The 17,881-nt window shown below is 48.7% G+C and overlaps 4 protein-coding genes across 4 annotated transcripts; 2 read left to right on the forward strand and 2 right to left on the reverse strand.

The window, feature by feature from the left end:
• The first annotated feature begins 1,631 nt into the window (after positions 1-1,631).
• On the forward strand, positions 1,632-3,232 carry LOC125534136 (benzyl alcohol O-benzoyltransferase-like). The gene is made up of 2 exons (XM_048697428.1): positions 1,632-2,104; positions 2,191-3,232. The coding sequence occupies exons 1-2, from the start codon at positions 1,661-1,663 to the stop codon at positions 3,085-3,087; spliced, it is 1,341 nt and encodes a 446-aa protein (XP_048553385.1). The 5' UTR covers positions 1,632-1,660; the 3' UTR covers positions 3,088-3,232.
• Positions 3,233-5,604: 2,372 nt separating this feature from the next.
• LOC125534137 (26S proteasome regulatory subunit 6B homolog) lies at positions 5,605-6,975 on the reverse strand. Its single transcript, XM_048697429.1, has one exon. It carries the CDS (start codon positions 6,973-6,975, stop codon positions 5,605-5,607), a length of 1,371 nt encoding a protein of 456 aa, XP_048553386.1.
• Positions 6,976-12,235: 5,260 nt separating this feature from the next.
• LOC125539775 (homoserine kinase) lies at positions 12,236-13,705 on the reverse strand. The gene has a single exon (XM_048703289.1). It carries the CDS (start codon positions 13,645-13,647, stop codon positions 12,514-12,516), a length of 1,134 nt encoding a protein of 377 aa, XP_048559246.1. The 5' UTR covers positions 13,648-13,705; the 3' UTR covers positions 12,236-12,513.
• A 296-nt stretch (positions 13,706-14,001) lies between these two features.
• LOC125539777 (probable phospholipase A2 homolog 1) lies at positions 14,002-16,040 on the forward strand. The gene is made up of 3 exons (XM_048703290.1): positions 14,002-14,214; positions 14,315-14,434; positions 15,603-16,040. The coding sequence occupies exons 1-3, from the start codon at positions 14,100-14,102 to the stop codon at positions 15,779-15,781; spliced, it is 414 nt and encodes a 137-aa protein (XP_048559247.1). The 5' UTR covers positions 14,002-14,099; the 3' UTR covers positions 15,782-16,040.
• Positions 16,041-17,881: the final 1,841 nt, after the last annotated feature.

Here is a 17,881-nt window from a genome sequence, read left to right on the forward strand (position 1 = left end):
GCAGTTGAAAGGTCGTTTGCTGGGCTGATGTTGCGAGGGAACGTCAGCCAAATATCATTTTCGATATATTAATATCAACATGGTATCTGTAAAAATATAGTGCCAAAGAGATATCAATGATGCAAATAATCAAATTATTAATAAGTAGTAAAATGAAACAAGACAATCAACAGTCATGTTGTAGCGCTCAACTACACATAACAATAACATCAACCATCACCCTCAGCTGTACATAGTTTGAGATACGATAATGTTAATTGACGAATGCTTGCTGGAAGGAGGCCCTGGCGAACGCCCGCACGGCGGCTTGATCGCAATCGAACGATGGCACTTTTTGTGAAGAATATCTTTTAGAAACAAAAACAGCAAACCCCTACAACTTAAGTTGCCACCCCTCTACATTAAATCTGCCACCCACATGATCCGCAAAGAGCATCCGCCAGTTATTGGGGTCGATTTGATCCGCTTATTTACATGGAGCCAATGAACATGATTATCCATTAGAGTAATGCTACATCTACAAAATATTAGTCAAATTTTTAACAGGCAAGTTGATGTGAAGTTATGATTAGGTAATAAGGGGAAGGAGCCCACTTCAGTTGAATTTTAGACAACGCTAACGCCCACACGTGTGTTGGGAGTCAAACCCGCCCACACGTCCTATAACACATAGACTGCGCCATGTCACCGCATGCGTGTATGTGGATTTTTTTTTGGATTTTCTGTCTTTAAAATGTTTTATCTCGTAAATGAAAAATCCGATTGAAAATCCCTCGCGATGAGATCTTCAAAACTAGATCTCATATCAATATATTTCGACGAAATTTTTTTTGGTTAAAAGTTGCCGTGTCTATTGCACATGAATTGCCATTATGTTTACACTGAAGTTGCCATGATATGTTTCATCTATTTTTTTCTATATTTAAAAGTAAATTTTGACATATTATAAAACAGGGAATTAAGAAACTAGACTTGTCATGCACCATAAACTAAAATTGCCATGATACATGCACTTAAAAAATTGCCATGGTTTATACAAAAAAAATATTTTCATGGTCAAAGTACTGGAGTTGCCATCAACATGGGGTCTAGTTTTGAAGATCTCGTCGAGACGGATTTAATGATGAAAACAAATTTTTAATTCGCTTTTTTAATTAGGAGATAAAACATTTTTAAACCGAAAACAAAAAAAATTTATTGATGTCATCTGTTCATACGTGGGAAAATGAGTGGTGATGGAGACGTGTGGGCGATGTGCAAACGCCCACACGTGTGGGCGATGTGCAAATGCCCACACGTGTGGGCATTAGTTTTTCCGTTGAATTTAGGTGGGAGAGAGAGAATTTAGTTTGAAAAATCAAGTAAATCATTTATATATTCTCCGTAGGTGTAGCATTATTGTTATTTGTTATCTTGATGAGAATGTTTCGATGATTACAGCACCCATGACCTGAGCCTACACGTGCCCAAGGGTGAAGGGGTGTAACAGTACAGTACATGGATTAGGAACGATTGGTCCGAGGCATTTGGCAAAGGTGTAACAGTACAGTAATGGATTAGGAACGAACGGCGCGTGTGTAACAGTACATTGGCACAAGACTCCGGACACTTGATACCTTTTCCATGCAGAAACAACGGAACAAAATTAGAACACCCTGTCATGTCCACGCTCAGCTTCACCGTGCTCTGGAGAGAGCCCGTGCTCGTCGGCCCAGGCTCGCCGAGGACACCGCGCGAGAAGAAGCGCCTCTCCGACGTCGACGACCAAGACGAGCTGCGGTCGCACATCCGCGGCATCTTCTTCTACCGCCGCGGCAGGCTCGCGCGCGACGACCCCGTGGACATCATCCGCCGAGCCTTGTCCGAGGCGCTGGTGCACTACTACCCACTCGCCGGACGGCTGCGCGAGGTGGGAAACCGGAAACTGGTCGTCGACTGCACCGTCCAAGGGGTGACGTTCGTCAAGGCGGACGCCGACGTGCGACTGGCGGATCTCGAGGCCGACGTGCCCGGGCTGATGCCGCCATTCCCGTGGATTGAGGAGCTCTGCTTCGAGGTGGACGGCTCCAGCGCTCTGCTCAACTGCCCCCTGGTGATCATTCAGGTAATTAAGCATTTCATATTTGCACGTGAGCACACACATTATCCACGCACAGTTAGAGGCTAACAACTTTTCTTGCCGATGGTCAGGTGACGCGGCTCCTGTGCGGCGGCTTCGCCGTGTGGCATAGCTTCAACCACACCATGTGCGACGCCGCGGGGTTCATCCAGTTCCTGAACGCCGTCGCCGAGCTCGCTCGAGGCCTTCCTGCGCCGACCGTCGCACCTGCCTGGTCTCGCGAGGTTCTTGACGCGCGAAGCCCCCCAACGCCTGCATTCCCGCACCGCGAGTACGATCCAGTGCCTCGGACGCAGACACCAACCGAGGATGACATTGTAAGGCGCGCCTTCGTGTTCGGCCCTTCGGAAGTCGCCGCGATCGAGAAAGTCATGCCGCCTCACCTCCGAGACAGGGCAACGAGCTTCGAGGTGCTCGCGGCGGTGCTGTGGCGCGCCCGCACGGCGGCGTTGAGGACGCTCTGGTCCGACGAGGAGGCACGGCTGGTGACCGTCGTCAGCGTGAGGAGGCACAGCACCGCCCTGCGCCTCCCCGCCGGCTACTACGGCTTCGCTTGCGCGTACGTCACCGTGGTGATGGCCGCCGGCACGCTGCTCAGCTGCTCGTTGGCGGAGGTGGTGGAGCAGGTGCGGGAGGCCAAGGCGTCGGTCACCCCCGAGTATATGCGCTCCACGGCGGACCTTCTGGTGCTCCGTGGGCGGCCGCCTTTGGCCAGGGCAAATATGTTCCTTCTGTCTGACCTCCGGCACGTTGGGTTCCAACGTGTGGACTTCGGGTGGGGCGAGCCGGTGTACGGCGGGCCCTCTGGCATCAAGTTCGGGAGCGCCTTCTTTGTGGCAGTCAAGAACAGCGACGGGGCGGATGCGGTGGCAGTGCCGGTCGCACTGCCAACCATGGCCATGGAGAAGTTCGCGGCGGAGATCCAGAGCTTGCTCAAAGAGAGTATAGATGTGACATATCTAATATGATGTTCACTATGTTTGTTTTTTTTGTCTCAATTTCTTTTTATTCCTTGTTGCTACGTTATTTGTGGGAGATTAGATGTAACATTTTTAGAAAACATCTATATATGAATTAAACAAACTATAGTATTAAACAGCCCTAGAAAATTCCTAAACTGAAAAATAAGCCAGGTTTCTTGTCCCTCTTTTTCGAAACAATAAGCCCCGATGAAAAATAAAGAGAGAATTTCTTATTTAACATTGTCTTAAAATTTGTTGTCTTATTTAACACTAATTTTTTTTGTAACACTTCCATCCATTTACAGCCTTAACAGTGTTAAATGACATCTGAAAAAGACTATTAGCCCCTCATGTGATATATGGCCACAATTTTACGTGTATTCAGCCATACAGGGAACAAACACTTTCAGACAGCTTGTGCGGAGCGCCGCGGTTGGTCATGATGGTGGCTGGCGGGCCAGAGTTCATGCAGTCGACCACATTGATGAACACCAGGCTCAAGGTTGTGCCTCGGCCTCGGCTGACCATTGGATGCATGTACTGAGGCAACTTTCCTTCCCTGTATATTCCGCATTCAAGAAAAAATTTCAGTAATTAATATCTCTTTGGTACAAACTTGCGTCGGACACCATCCAGATAGAGTCACATGCTAAAGCAAAACTACCACCCAAAATTTTGGTCACAAACCAATGAGGGGCAAATGGGTCTTTTCAGGTATCATTTGACACCGTTAAGGCTCAAAATGGACGGACGTGTCATAAAAAACATAAAATTTAGACACAATGTTAGATAAGGAATTAAAAGTTTTGCAGTGTCAAATAAGGAAACAGTATTTAAAACAATGTTATATAACGTATTTTCTCAAAAATAAAAGGATGCAGCGGAGCGCGGTGGAGGTTGATGCATTGTTGTAATAGTGTTGCTAAATCTTATTCAGCTGGGACTTGGTTATGTCTTAGTCGATACTATATTCGTGAGATCTTACATTGACATCGGTGTAAACTTTTCTTCTCTGATTTTTTTACATGTTATATCACTTGACTGACACTTGGTTAAGTCTTAGTTAACCGAGACCTAGTCACGCCCTTGTAGCTAGGGGAGACCAATAACGAAGAGAGATAATTAGTTCAAAAAAAATTGGGAAACGTTTCAATCGTCCGGTGGCACTCTCTCTTTTTCTCTCGCAGACATGCACACACACGCTGCGTTTGTGGGTTGCACGCGCACCACGCACGTTCTTATCCATGTACCACTCATCGACACAATTCACGCACATACTTACCGATTTCTTCAACTTGCTTTCTTTTCCCCAAGAGCGCTCGTCCTCTTGCCTCGCCTCCTCACCTCTTGCTTGCGCCGCCACATCCAAGCTCCGATGAGCCCCACCACTGGCAAATCCCCTTTGCTACTCTTCTACCTCTTTGGCAAGCCTTTCCTCTTTTCCCCTCTTTCCACCATTGACGCCAAGGGCCATCTACAGCTGCATCTTCGCACGGTCCACGTGCTGCAACCATGCACCTAACATGTTGGCACTGCCATGCCCAGATGCTGGAACTGCATCTGGCAATTCCCGTGACCATGAGTAGTGTCCGAGCTTCCATGGTAACCACAAGGGGACAACAGTGCTGCAACCGTGGAGTGCGGATACTAGATCCATGGCGCAGACGTTGGAACCATGGGCGGGAGATGCTGGAAGCCACAACTCCCGACGGTGACCACGCCAACGTTTGCTGCAACCACGGTGGCAAAATGCTGGAATCATGGCGAGCGGATGCTGGAACCGGCTGGAACTCGGTGCTACTACGAGGTGGCAATTTTTGGTGCAACAAGTTGTTTGCTAGAACGGCATCAACGGTGCTACAAACGGCCACGGCGGCCACGGGCGGCATTTTTGTCAGAGCTTGAAGACCAGAAGCGGGACCATGGGGGTGCAGCAAGCTAGAAGCGTCCACGGCGGGAGCAACAACCGTAAACGACGTATGCTGCAACCTAGGGCGACACAGGAGTTGAAGAACGAGACCCCGCCGGCCGGCGACAAAGAGCTAAAACCGGTTGCACGTTTTGCTACAACTACAAGCGACGGTCAGTGTGGCTGCCTGGGAACGAGGGCGGCGAGCCGGGGAGCTTCGGCATCGGTCATTTTATTCAGGTCGAAACGCAAAACATAAAAGATGTGATGGGAACGAAAGGGCGTGATCTTCCAAAAAATTATAAAAAATATGAGTTTCAATGGACTTTTTTTACAAAAAATTACACAGATCTTCACGTAAGAATTCATGAATAAAGCATCGACACTTAAGTCTCAATGGACTGAGAAGTCGAAATTTAGCAATTTCGTTATATACATGACCAAAATTTGACCTAAAATATGAGAGGAGGACCGAGTATAGATGTATAATCGAACACCCAACCTACAGCGAGCAAGCATGTCTCTACAGCTCAACAGGTGTAAACGTGAATACATGACTCCCGTTTGGTCTGAGAAGCTGAACAAAAATGACCACGACGGAACAAGTTTTTCTACTATAAGCTGTAGAACGCGAACTGGTCAGCACCGCGGTCGATATGCTTGGCCACGGCGTGGTAGCCCTCCTCCAAGTCCTCGCGCGTCACCACGCACCGGCGGTCGCGCACGGCCCGCATGCCAGCCTCGCGGCACACGGCGTCGATGTCCGCGGCGCTCATCTCCTCGTGCCGGGCCACCAGGTCCTCCAGGTCGACGCCGCCGTCAAGGGGCATCCCCGCCGTGCACGCCTGGAACAGCCGCCGCTTCTGCGCCCTCCCCGGCAGCGGGAACTCCACCCTGCGGTCCAGGCGCCCCGGCCGCAGCAGCGCCGGGTCCAGCGCGTCGGCGCGGTTGGTCGCCATGATCACCCGCACGTCGGGGCACTGGTCGAAGCCGTCCATCTGCGCGAGCAGCTCCAGCAGCACCCTGTACACCTCGCGGTCGGCGGCCGAGGCGTCGTCGGAGTCGGTCCGCGCCGCCGCGATCGCGTCCACCTCGTCGAAGAAGATGATGGCCGGCGCGTTCTCGCGGGCGGCCTGGAACACCTCGCGGACCATCCTGGGCCCCTCGCCCGGGTGCCTGTTCACGAACTCCGAGCCGCTCACGCGGATGAAGGCCGCCGACGTGTGATGCGCGACGGCTTTGGCCAGCATGGTCTTGCCGGTGCCCGGCGGGCCGTGCAGGAGCACGCCGCGCGGCGCCTCCACGCCGGCACGGGCGAACAGCTCCGGGTGCGTCAGCGGCAGCTCCACGGCCTCGAGCACCTCCCGCTTCTGCTCTTCGCACCCGACCACGTCCGCGTAGGTGACGCTCGGCCTCTCGGTGGCATTGACGAGGGGCACGGTCCAGCCGGAGTCCGCCGGCAGCACTTGGACGACCGCGAGGTTCGACATTGACAGCGCGACGTTGGCCGATGGCTTGAGGAGCGCGCGGTCCACGTCGCCGAGGACGGGCACGCAGAAGGCGAAGGGCCTGGCGCTGGTGGTCACGACAGCGTGGCCCTCGTCGACAACCTCGACGACGTGGCCGACGATTAGGGCGCCGCCGCACTTGGTCTTGTGCTGGTACTCGTGCTCTGCCTCCATGAGCCGAACCATGGGCAGCAGGTCCGCGATCTCGATCCGCAGGTCCTCCTCCTCGCACTCAAGCAGGTCGAGCTCCTTCTCCAGGGCCATGAACTGCCTGAACAGGTCCGCGTTCTCGCCGACGTCGCCGGTGTCCAAACGTATGCCCAAATCGTCCATGAGCTCCCTGGGGATCGGCGGTCGCGGAGGCAAGGACAGTTCCACCGAATCATCATACTCGACGTCGCAGGGGCAGGGATAGTGGCACTGCTGCACGGTGAGGTCCGACGGTGTCGGGTGGAGCGATTTGGCTGACGCGGCCATCGGCGTACTACAAGTTCCTGATCGTCGTACTAGGTCGCTGGCTCATGACACGATCGATGGAAATAGATTGTCTCTAGTCGCTGCAGGCACTCGATGAAAATCGGAAGGGAGAGCCCTTCTTTTATAGGCACTCGATGAAAACCAGCCGGCCGGCTCGGAGGTCCAGTCCGAAGTAAACAGGAAGTTGAATTCAGTTATTTTTCAGATTTGGCGCTACTCCGACTGTGGGTATGCTTTCCTTCGTCAAACTTCATACCACCCTAGAGTCTAGACACACCCAGGAGGAGAGCGAGAGCAGTCAAGAGTCAAGACGTACCTAAAGCAATGGGGAACTTCTACTCTTGCTGGGCAGAGCACTCGCCGGTGTGCAGGACGTCGTCGGTGTGCACGACGGAGGCCACCACGGCGGCGCACAAGTTCGTCGTCAAGAACTACTCGCTGCTCGTGGGATCGGGCGCCGACGAGTACGTCAGCTCCAGCACCTTCAGCGTCGGGGGCTACGACTGGAACATCTACTTCTACCCTGACGGCGACCGCCGGGCGCCTGACCACGTGGCGGCCTTCCTGCATCTCCGCGGCGGCCCGGCGGCGGAGACGGGGGTCAAGGCGTGGTACCGCTTAAGCCTGCGGGAGAAAGGCGGCAAGGTGCACCCGGCTGGGCCGTTGCTGATCCAAAAATTTACGTCCGACGGTAATATTGGTTATGGCAATATCCGACTGGCTCACAAGTCCAAGCTGCGAGGAGACCGCTTCACCATCAAGTGTGAGTTGGTCGTCATCAACAAGCCAACAGTGCAGGCGTTGTAGCAATTTTCTTTCTGGCAAACGCTTCATGTTGATGCAGAGATGCAGTTGTAAACACAGGTGTAGCCAACACAATGAACGATGATTTTATTCATTGTAAACACAGGTGAATCATCGTTCATTGTAAACACAGGTGAATCATCGTTGGCGAACACAGGTGAAGACACTGAGTCAACACAATGAACGATGATTTTTTTTTTTGCATGAAAGACGCTCAAGGTGTGTGAGGTCCGCTCCAAATTTCAGCTTATTTTGGCATCTAAGTATCTCTCGGCAAAGAAGGCAAATTTGGGGTTTGTGAAATAGTTTACTGTTCCGACCCAATTTGTCTTTTTTTTTGCTGAGAGTTCCTCATATGTCCAAATGATCTAAAATTTGGAGCAGATCTAACGCACCAAATCATCTACCATGCAAAAAAACATTTTTTTAAATTTTGTAGTTGCTTTTATTATTATTTTCTCTTAACCGGTTGTCGATGAGCATGGGCTCAGAAATGGATATTCACTCTACAATTCTTATCGCTACAAAGATTATACAATCTGGGATAGCTAAGCAAACATCACCGATCCAGACATCTTCCCAAAACCTGGTTCTCTCACCATTGAAGAACTTGTTTTCCTACAAAACTTTAAAAGGACATCTTTTACTTTCATTAATCCAAACCAGAAGTGGGAGTGCACAGGTTTCAATTTACACCGAGACAAAGTAACATTACTAAGGTATTTAATCCTAATTAATTCCTACCATCAACCCTCCTCGTTTTCGAGCTTCCACGGTAATCTACTCCGCCTATAAGAAAATATAAGAGCATTTAGATCACTAAAGTACTAATCTAAACGCTCTTATATTTCTTTACGGAGGGAGTACTAAGCAGATAAGTCTAACACCCCTGCTTTCTAGGTTGACAAATCTCCTGCCAATTAACTAGATGGTACTTCTTAATATTCTCATCTTCCTGCCAAATCATTATTTTCATAAAAAAAAATCATTCTCTTCCCAGGAGCAATGGGCAGATCATACATATATAAAATGTATAAACGCACATTACTAACACAAGATCTACTCCCACCGTCACATAATATAAGACATTTTTGCAAGCTAAAACAGCTTGCAAAAACATCTTATATTGTGGGATGGAGGGACTAAGTAATAATAATCTATCGCCAGAACACATCAGTTTCCCTTACCCAGTTCCAGCTTTGTTCTCTACTTTTTCCTCTGAATCTTTCCAATCACTATTTCTTAACTTTGTATTACGAACAAGCCCCCCACCCCCCACCCACACACACACAAAGGTAACTCACCTTCTACACAAGTAAATATAGATCTATACTCCAAAACTGTATCCTTAGCTTTACCCAGTAGAATTATCTCACTTTATGAAAATTAATTTTCAAACCAAATAAATGCTCACAAATACACAGAATAAGTTTTAAATTTACTGCACTATCCAAATCATCCTCAAATATGAAAATTGTGTCATCTGCATACTGTAACATGGCAATTCCGTCCTCTACTAGATTATCGACCATAGGAGCAATGAGACCATGTTCTACAACTCTATTAATAAGTACTGAGAACAATATGGGGTACAGAGGGTCCCCTTGCCTCAAACCTTCTCTAGTGGGAAAATAGGTATGAATATTGTCACTGACCATAAAAGCCACCTTACCATCATTAACAGTACTCATAAGTCATAACTCACTTTACAAATTTAATTGGGAACCCTTTCATAACCATCACCTTTTCTAAAAATCCTAGTTAATTTTGTCCTTTCTCAAAATCAATCTTGAAATTGACAGCACTTCTTTTCTCTAACTCTAATCTCATGAATTATCTCACGCAACAATACCACACCATCTAAAATAAACATATTTCTCATAAAAGCCGTCTGCACACGGGATATAATCTTATCTTCTACAACAACGGCTCTACTTTTACCACAGTAAAAGTCTTAAAAGGAACATTTAGCAAACATATAGGCCTATATCTTTGGATTCTGTCAGCATCATTCCCTTTAGGCAACAAATAAATAATGACATAGTTAAGTCTTCCTACATCCAACTTTCCATCAAAAAAATCATGAAACAGAGGCATCAAATCATCACAACTCAAGTCCCAGAAATGCTGGAAAAACTCTGGGAAACCCATCAGGACCTGGGGATTTATTATGTTTCATCTGGAAAACATCATGTTTTACTTCCTCAACTGTAAAAGGTTTGATCAGCAACTGCTTATCGATATCATCAAGCACACATTGTGAAGGAACATCTAAAGAGACATTAATAACACTAGCCTCTGGACCAAAGAGCTCTCTAGGGTATTTAATGGCATGCTTAAGTAGAATGTTATCATCCCCTACAATCAAACCCTCCTCTTGTTGTAGAGATAATAAAATCTTATGTTTCTTCCGTTTTCTACCGCTAGCTTTAGCCATAAAATATTTAGTAAGAGAATTTCCCTGGAGCAGGTCAGTGTCTTTTGACCTCTGATACCACTTCACCAGCTCCTCCTTTCTAATATGTTGTTACTGCACATCTAGATCTTTTCTAGTGTTATACTACTTGTCTACAGATAAAGCATAATTTCACTCTCTTTGTCTATATCATCAATAGCAGTTTCCAAAATTTTCTTCTGTTTTCTATAAAAACTTTCATAGTTAATGTTCCATCCTTTCAACTTTTTTCTCACTACTCTAGCTCTATTCTGCCACTTATCTAACTTAGTTGTATCAAAATGAAATGCATTCCAAACTTTGCTGGCCACCTCACTTAGATCCTCTCTAAGAAACTTAAAAGGCTTTACAATTTTAGGGATATTTAATGCCAAATTAACAACTGAAGGCGAATGATCAGAGATAGGTCTAGGCAAGGTATTCACACGTACAAGAGGAAACATTTGCTCCTACCCATTTACCATTATAATCTTGTCCAATTTCTTAAATAAAGCAGAACTATGGTCATTACACCAAGTAAAACAACCACCTGCAATCTCCACCTCCTTACACTCACAACGCTCAATAATAGTACTAAAAGATTAGACCATTTATTTAATCTCCTAGCCCGACTGCTATCACTAATTTTCCTAATCAAATTAAAGTCTCCTCCAACTAACAGAGGGAGCTCATTACAATAAAAAAATATGCACTAGCTCAACCAAACAGGCTCCCTTGTCTCTACCATGAGCAGCCCCATACACAGCAGCTAAAATCCATTTCTTATTAGAGCTTTTCTCTCTAACTGTCATTCCAGCATTAAAATCACCCGATTCAGCTTCCAGTACTTCAAAACAATCACTATCCACTCCTAACATAATACCACCACTCAGTTCTACTGATGGAACACATACCCAGGAAAAATTCTTTCTACCACTAATATTAATTAACCAATCAGCACCATAACTAGTTTTCTTTGTTTCCTGCACACGTACAAATAAAATATTATGTTCTACAATAGTTTCTTTAAGAAACTTTACTTTATCAGCCTCCCCCATACCTCTAGCTACATTAAAACTAATTTTCTTAGAGCCACTACAAAGCAAATCTTTACTGCTCTTACCAGGACTAGCCTCAAATAAATTGCATCTAGCTTCTTCTAGTTTCTTTAAAACTTCTCAGATTGCTTAATTTCCTTCTCATTTCCACCTAATTTAACACCCGCAGTAGCAACTGAACTTAATAGTTTTTCATGTGCAGCATTTAAAACTGTAGGAAAATTTAAGGAAGTAGACTCACCAATTGGAAAACTCCAAATTCTTCACTTTAGCCCTGTCCATTGCTTTCTCCATTACATGCTGATCTGTCACATTCCTGCTAGCCCTCCTCCAATTCTCATCCACTATATTATCCTTTTCCTGGCTGAAATCTCTCAACACACCTCCAAGCTCCACTTTTTTTGCTTGTAAGTTCTGGTCTCTATTTGAATTTTCCTCCCCAAAATCACCTCCAACCAGTTGTGATCCTATAGCCTCCTGCTCCTCATCAAGTCCTCTGTTTACCTCTGCAATCACCTGTGTACTAAGCCCCATTCCTCCTGCAAAGCTGTCAGGATCATCTAGCATATCCTGAGAGAGCCCCTGGTTATTAGCACTGGAGACACTGTTTCCACTGTCAGTATCTGAGCATTCCACACCATCCAACATTCTGGTATCTTTTGCAGATTGTTTATTTATTTCCCCAACTCCAGTTACCTGCTGCTATCCCAACATATTTTTCTTTTGCAACATTTTTTGTCTTAAACCCAATTCCACAGTGAATACAAAACAGGACAGTTTTACACCTATCTGACAGGTGTGCCTCCTTTCCTTCCACAGTGAATACAAAACAGAAATCTAAAATATCACTAATAAATAGTATGTTGAAATGGTTACAGTAGACACAAGGACGACTAAAAAAATGCACAGGTTTAGTAGATTCATAAATGTTTAAACTATCCATGAAACAGGGAAGAAAAAAATGTTAACAGAGGGAATGATACACCGCCATGTTGCTTTGAGGCTGCTGTCCAACAAGTTGTGCCACTCGGTCAGGGATTGATAATACGATTACAATTTCAAATTAAATGGTAAATCGATCCACTCATTAAGAACATTTAACAAACAATTAGAACTGACAACCGAGTGATAATACACTAATTTGGGAGAACTTCCAAACACCTACCGCACCAAATCACCGACAACATGTTCAGTCAGTGTAATACACATACACAAACCAGACAAGCAAGACAATGTACCTTCCTACTCCAAACTTGAGGTGGAGATAACCCTGGCGCCATCTCTATCAAGCTGCGCGATGGTGGCGGTGGCTTTCAGTTTCCCCACTGAAAGGAAGGCGTCAACCATCCTCCGCGTGACCTCCTCCCCCTTCTCCTCTCCCTCGATGACAGCCACGGCGGTTGGGCCCGCTCCGCTGATGGTGCATCCTAGCGCTCCGGCTTCCAGGGCGGCGGCCTTCACCGAGGCCATGCCGGGAATCAGCGGCGCCCTGGTGGGCTCGACTATGAAGTCAGACGACATTGCCGAACCGATGAGGGCGGCGTCACCCTGCAGGACGGCAGCGACGAGCGCAGCAGCCTGGCTGGAATTGCGGGTGTGGTGGCTGAGGGCGACGTTCTTGGGCAGGGCGGCGCGCATCCTGCTGGTGGGCGCCTCGAACTCAGGCGTGACGAGGACGAAGCAGAGGTGGAGTGCGGGCGGGCAGGGGAGCTGGACGAGGCGGAAAGGCTCATAGCTCCGCACGAGGACGAAGCCCCCGAGGATGGCCGGGGCGATGTTGTCGGCGTGGAAGCCGCTGACGGCCTTCTCGGACTCGAGGCCGGCGAGCACGAGGCCGTCGCGGGGGAGCAGCGAGCCGAAGAGCGCGTCCACGGCCTTGGCGGCGGCGGCTGCGGAGGCGGCCGAGGAGCCCAGGCCGGAGCCGAGCGGCAGGCCCTTGGCGAGGCTGAGCGAGACGCCGTGCGAGCGGACGCCGAGGGCGCTGAGCGCGGCGACGGCGGCAATGCCGGCGCAGTTGCGGAGCGGGTCGCGGGAGAGGCGTTCGGCGAGGCGCGGGAAGGACGGGGAGGTGATGCCCGAGATGGCGACCGTGCCGGCGGGCAGCGTGGGGTCGAGCGTGGCGGTCACGGTGTCGCCGAGGGAGAGCGAGGCGTCGGCGACGGCGCAGCCCAGGAAATCGAAGCCCGGGCCCATGTTTGCCACCGTGGCCGGAGCGAACGCCGTGACGGACCTGAAGGCCGGGGGCGGGTCGGCCGATGCCGCCGCGGCGGAGACTCTGAGCTTGCTCGAGACGCGGAAGGAGAGCAGCGTTGCCTTGCGGGTGGAGGGGAAGGAGGACTGCGCGGTGGCCGGAGACGCCGCCGCCGCCGCCGCCATTGCGGGGGTGGCCGGTGCGCGCGTGGGTGGGTGGGGTTTGGGGAAAAGATTTGGGGCTCCTTTGATTCGATTCAAAGGAATTCTATAGGATTTCTAAGAATTTTTTCTATGTTGGTCCTTTAATTTATAGGATTGGATTCTATAGAAATTTTTCCTATAAAATTTTTTGTACTATATTTTATAGAAAATCTAACATTCACTTCAACTTTTATTTACAATTTCTTTGTTTTTTTTATCATCAAACACTTCATGCTAATCCTGTAGGATTTATGTGTGCATGCTATTCTAACCTTATACTTTTCCTATTCCTACGATTTGAAAATCCTGCGAATCAAAGAGGGCCTTGGGCTTGGGCTTTGCCTTTGGGAACAACCAGAAGTCTGAAGAGTGTACTGACAGGCGTGGCCCGCCACCACCGCGGCTCCAAGAACAATCTCCACCACGAACCGGCGATGGCGATGGCGATTGCCGTCCTGCTCGTCCTCCTCCTCCTGGCCGGGGGCTCCGCGGCCGCGTCGCCGCCGCCGCCGCCGTGCAGCCGGTCGTGCGCGACGCTCAACTGCGACTGTGAGCCTCCTCGTCCTCCCCTGATCCGGTCAATCGAGTGTGACGATTTCTTTCTGATCTGAGCATGCTCTGACCATGGAATGGATGGGATGGGTGGCAGCGGTGGGGATCCGGTACGGCAAGTTCTGCGGCGTGGGGTGGAGCGGGTGCGAGGGGGAGGAGCCCTGCGACGACCTCGACGCCTGCTGCCGCGACCACGACCACTGCGTCGGCAAGAAAGGTACGTCATCCCCTTTCTAGCTTCAGAAAGAAACAATGGCGTCTGGATCGGTCAACCCAGGCCGCCATGAACAACCATACGCTGCACTGTATTGTTTGGACATGTGAATTCGGAAGGTGCTGACAGTTGATAAGATGGGCATTGGCTAGACAGTTTCAGAATTCAGACTTTCAATTGCTGTTTGCTCTACTCTGCTCTGTCATTTAGTAATGGCAATGCAGTGGTAGTTTTGGTTCACAATTGCCTGTATGAACTGATGTTTTCGCTCATCTGTTGTTCAGTGATAAATTGTGTGTGGTTAATTTGCTAGATAAACTGCACAGCTTTGTAGTATGCACACCAGAACGCATCGGGACAGCCAGACAAGTTACATATCTGGTCAGCCGTTTCCTGTCAGTATACAGCTATGCTTCCACCAATTCCCTTCTAAATTGCACATGTTATGTACAGTAAGTCGTGCAGCCGCATGGATTGGGCGATATGTGTTGGCGGTTTGGGTTCAAGGGGGGTGTTCAACATTGCATCAGGTTGACATGGTTCACAGTTTTTTACCTCCAAACGACAGATGACAGGCGGTTTGGATTGAAAGGGGTGTTCAACATTGCATCAGGTTGACATGGGTCACAGTTTTTTACCTCCAAACGACATATGGCACCCGCCAGATCGATTAATGACATCTCCACAATCCTATAGTTATACTGCATTGGGACAAGTCGCAGTTTTTGGTCAATAATTTTATATTATACTCCGTATTTGTCAATTGCGGCTGTGTCTTCACAGCTTTGTAGTTCCCTGTTAAATTTCATGTGTCATTGAGTATTGTACAGCTAAAGAGTCGCATGGGTGTTTGGGTACAAGGGGGGCAATTGTTGAACAAATTGCATCGAGGACTTCATATGGGTGGAACCTCTTTTTACCTTCAAATGACAGATGACACCCGCCAGATCAATCAGTACATTCCCCGCATTCCTATAATTATATTGCTTTGTTTATCTTACACCATGAGTAACCAGTTTCGCTGGGACATGTATGCATGCATGAAACACAACGGATATATGATGCTTGTGGTGTGAAAGAAAGTTTGCGCTCGAGCTGTTTATCTGAAGATCTGTACTCTGAATCCTCAATCTCATGGTTCTTTTTCTTTGCATAAATGTAAATTGATCAGGCCTGATGAGTATCAAATGCCATGAGAAGTTCAAAAACTGCATGAGGAAAGTGAAGAAGGCTGGCAAGGTCGGCTTCTCCAAGAAATGCCCGTATGAAATGGCTATGGCGACGATGACTCAGGGTATGGACATGGCGATCATGCTCAGCCAGTTGGGCAGCCAGAAGTTAGAACTGTAGCTTTGGCCTTGGAGAGGTACTTGGCGCATTGCTTCGTTGATTGAATATTGACTTCCTTTGATGATTATACTGTAATTTTACTTCAATTGGTAAAATCACATTCTTTTGGGCAGCCATAGAGATAATTTTAGGTTGTGGTGCTGCTTGCAGCATATAGTATCAGATCTTCTGCCTGGGCATTTTTGTAAACAGAGTTGCAATATAATTGAATCAAAATCTCATCATTCTCCAATTTGAGAATATCTCTTTCTTCATGGTATCCGCCTAATTGTGGTCTGCTTCGATTATTGTTTTTCTAGTTATATCTCTGCTCCTTGGGCCATTGAAATATTGGAGGAATGTGTTGATAGCACAGATACAAGAATTGCTAAAATAGCCAAGTTGGAGATACAATGATAAATTTATATCGAGGAGGTGTTCATAAATCATACATTTATTATTAGTCCCCTCATTTGGAACAGACAGATAATTATTGCACCAAAAAAATAGATAAAAGAGGTGCTAGTACTCTGAATTAAAACGCATGTATATGATGCCACCAAGAAATATACTGCATTTTAGAGGATAGAGTCTATGTAGGTGTCAAGACGTTTGGATTTGTGCTTGATCATTCCAAGCCTGGATCCTTGTAGCACCACTTCCATGCCGGTGAACAGGACCATCGTGTCGACGCAATCGGTGCCATTGTCCCATCCTTCTGTTTCCATGACGTCCTTGAGGTACACCATGCTGCGGTACTGCTGATGCCATCCCAGTGGTGGGTCGATGTCGAACCACGCGTGCCGCAGCGTCGAGGCCGATCCGTCCATCCTCATAGCGAGACTGCAACCAAGTGATTTCACCATCGTCGCCTCTCAAAAGCTTGATGTTCAAGATACTATCAGCTGCTCCAAAATCTTTCATCTAAAAGTTATTACATCTCCTATGTAAGTCCTGCAAGATGATATATTGCACCACAAGGGTCAATATATTGAATATATCGGCAAGTCGCACTAGCATAATGTAGGTTTTGATTACCAAAAAAAAACAATTATATGTTGATGCTACTTTTGCGACAATCCTCGCTCCTGGTGCTATTCTCGATCGATGCATGGTGATGCCCTCTTCGGCCTTCTTCATGGATATGCACCCTCGTTCGATAGCTATCGTCCAACGCTTTGCCTTGCCCTTGCCAGCGACCGTGCTCGTATGGTCAGTAATTCATGCCTGTGGGTCTGGCCTATTGCTTCTCCTTTGGCAGCTTGGGAACCTTGAATGTGGGTTCTTTGGGAACCACTCTATACGGCGGCACCCGTTGAGCTTGGGTGAAAGGGTTGTGGCCCTTTGAGGCGAGGGAGACCCGTGTGCTGGTCATGTTTGGCCCTTCAAATGCAGTCGGTGCATGATGCTCACAGTGGTGCCTTCATCCCGAGACCTTAGAGCATCTCCAGCCGCGCCCCCAAGAAGACCCCCCAAGCGTTTTTTTGTCCTCCGGCGTCAAAAAATCGGTCCAGTCGCGCTTCCAAGAGCTCAGTTTTCGCCGGTTCGGGCCGAAATTGGCGCCGGCGGACCCAACCCGAACCCGGCGCGCTGGGGGTCACTCGGGGGCGCCGGGCGAATCGTTTTTGGCGCGAAGAGCCGCGGGCCCGCCGCGTCAGTGACTCTACTCTCTTCTCGCCCCTTCGTCGTCCTCATCGCCTCGTTTCCCGCGGCGAATCAATGCCAAAGCTGCAGCGCGCTGCCGCGCCGGTCAGCCTCCATTGATGCCTCACGGACGGCGCAGTGAAGGCTGGGCGACGCGTCCCTCGGCCACCACGCAATCGCGCCACGCGTAACGCGCCGACCAAGCCTACCACGCGGCGTCTCCGCCTATAAAAGCCGACTGCAAGCGCGCCGGAGAGACTCATCCCGATCATCCACCGACGACGCGCTCATTTCTCCCCCTTTCCTCCTCTAGCCGTCACCAGTTGAGAAAGCATGGCCGAGCGTTTCCTAGGCGACGCTGCGGCGGCGAACGGATTCGGGCGCCGTCATCTGCACAAGGACGAGGCTCGCCTCCTTTTCGAGGCCGAGTACCCGGTCCCGCCGGACATGCGGGTGCCCGAGGCGTGGACGATCAGC

The sequence above is a fragment of the Triticum urartu genome, chromosome 2 (genome assembly GCF_003073215.2).
Source record: "Triticum urartu cultivar G1812 chromosome 2, Tu2.1, whole genome shotgun sequence".
NCBI lineage: Eukaryota > Viridiplantae > Streptophyta > Magnoliopsida > Poales > Poaceae > Triticum > Triticum urartu.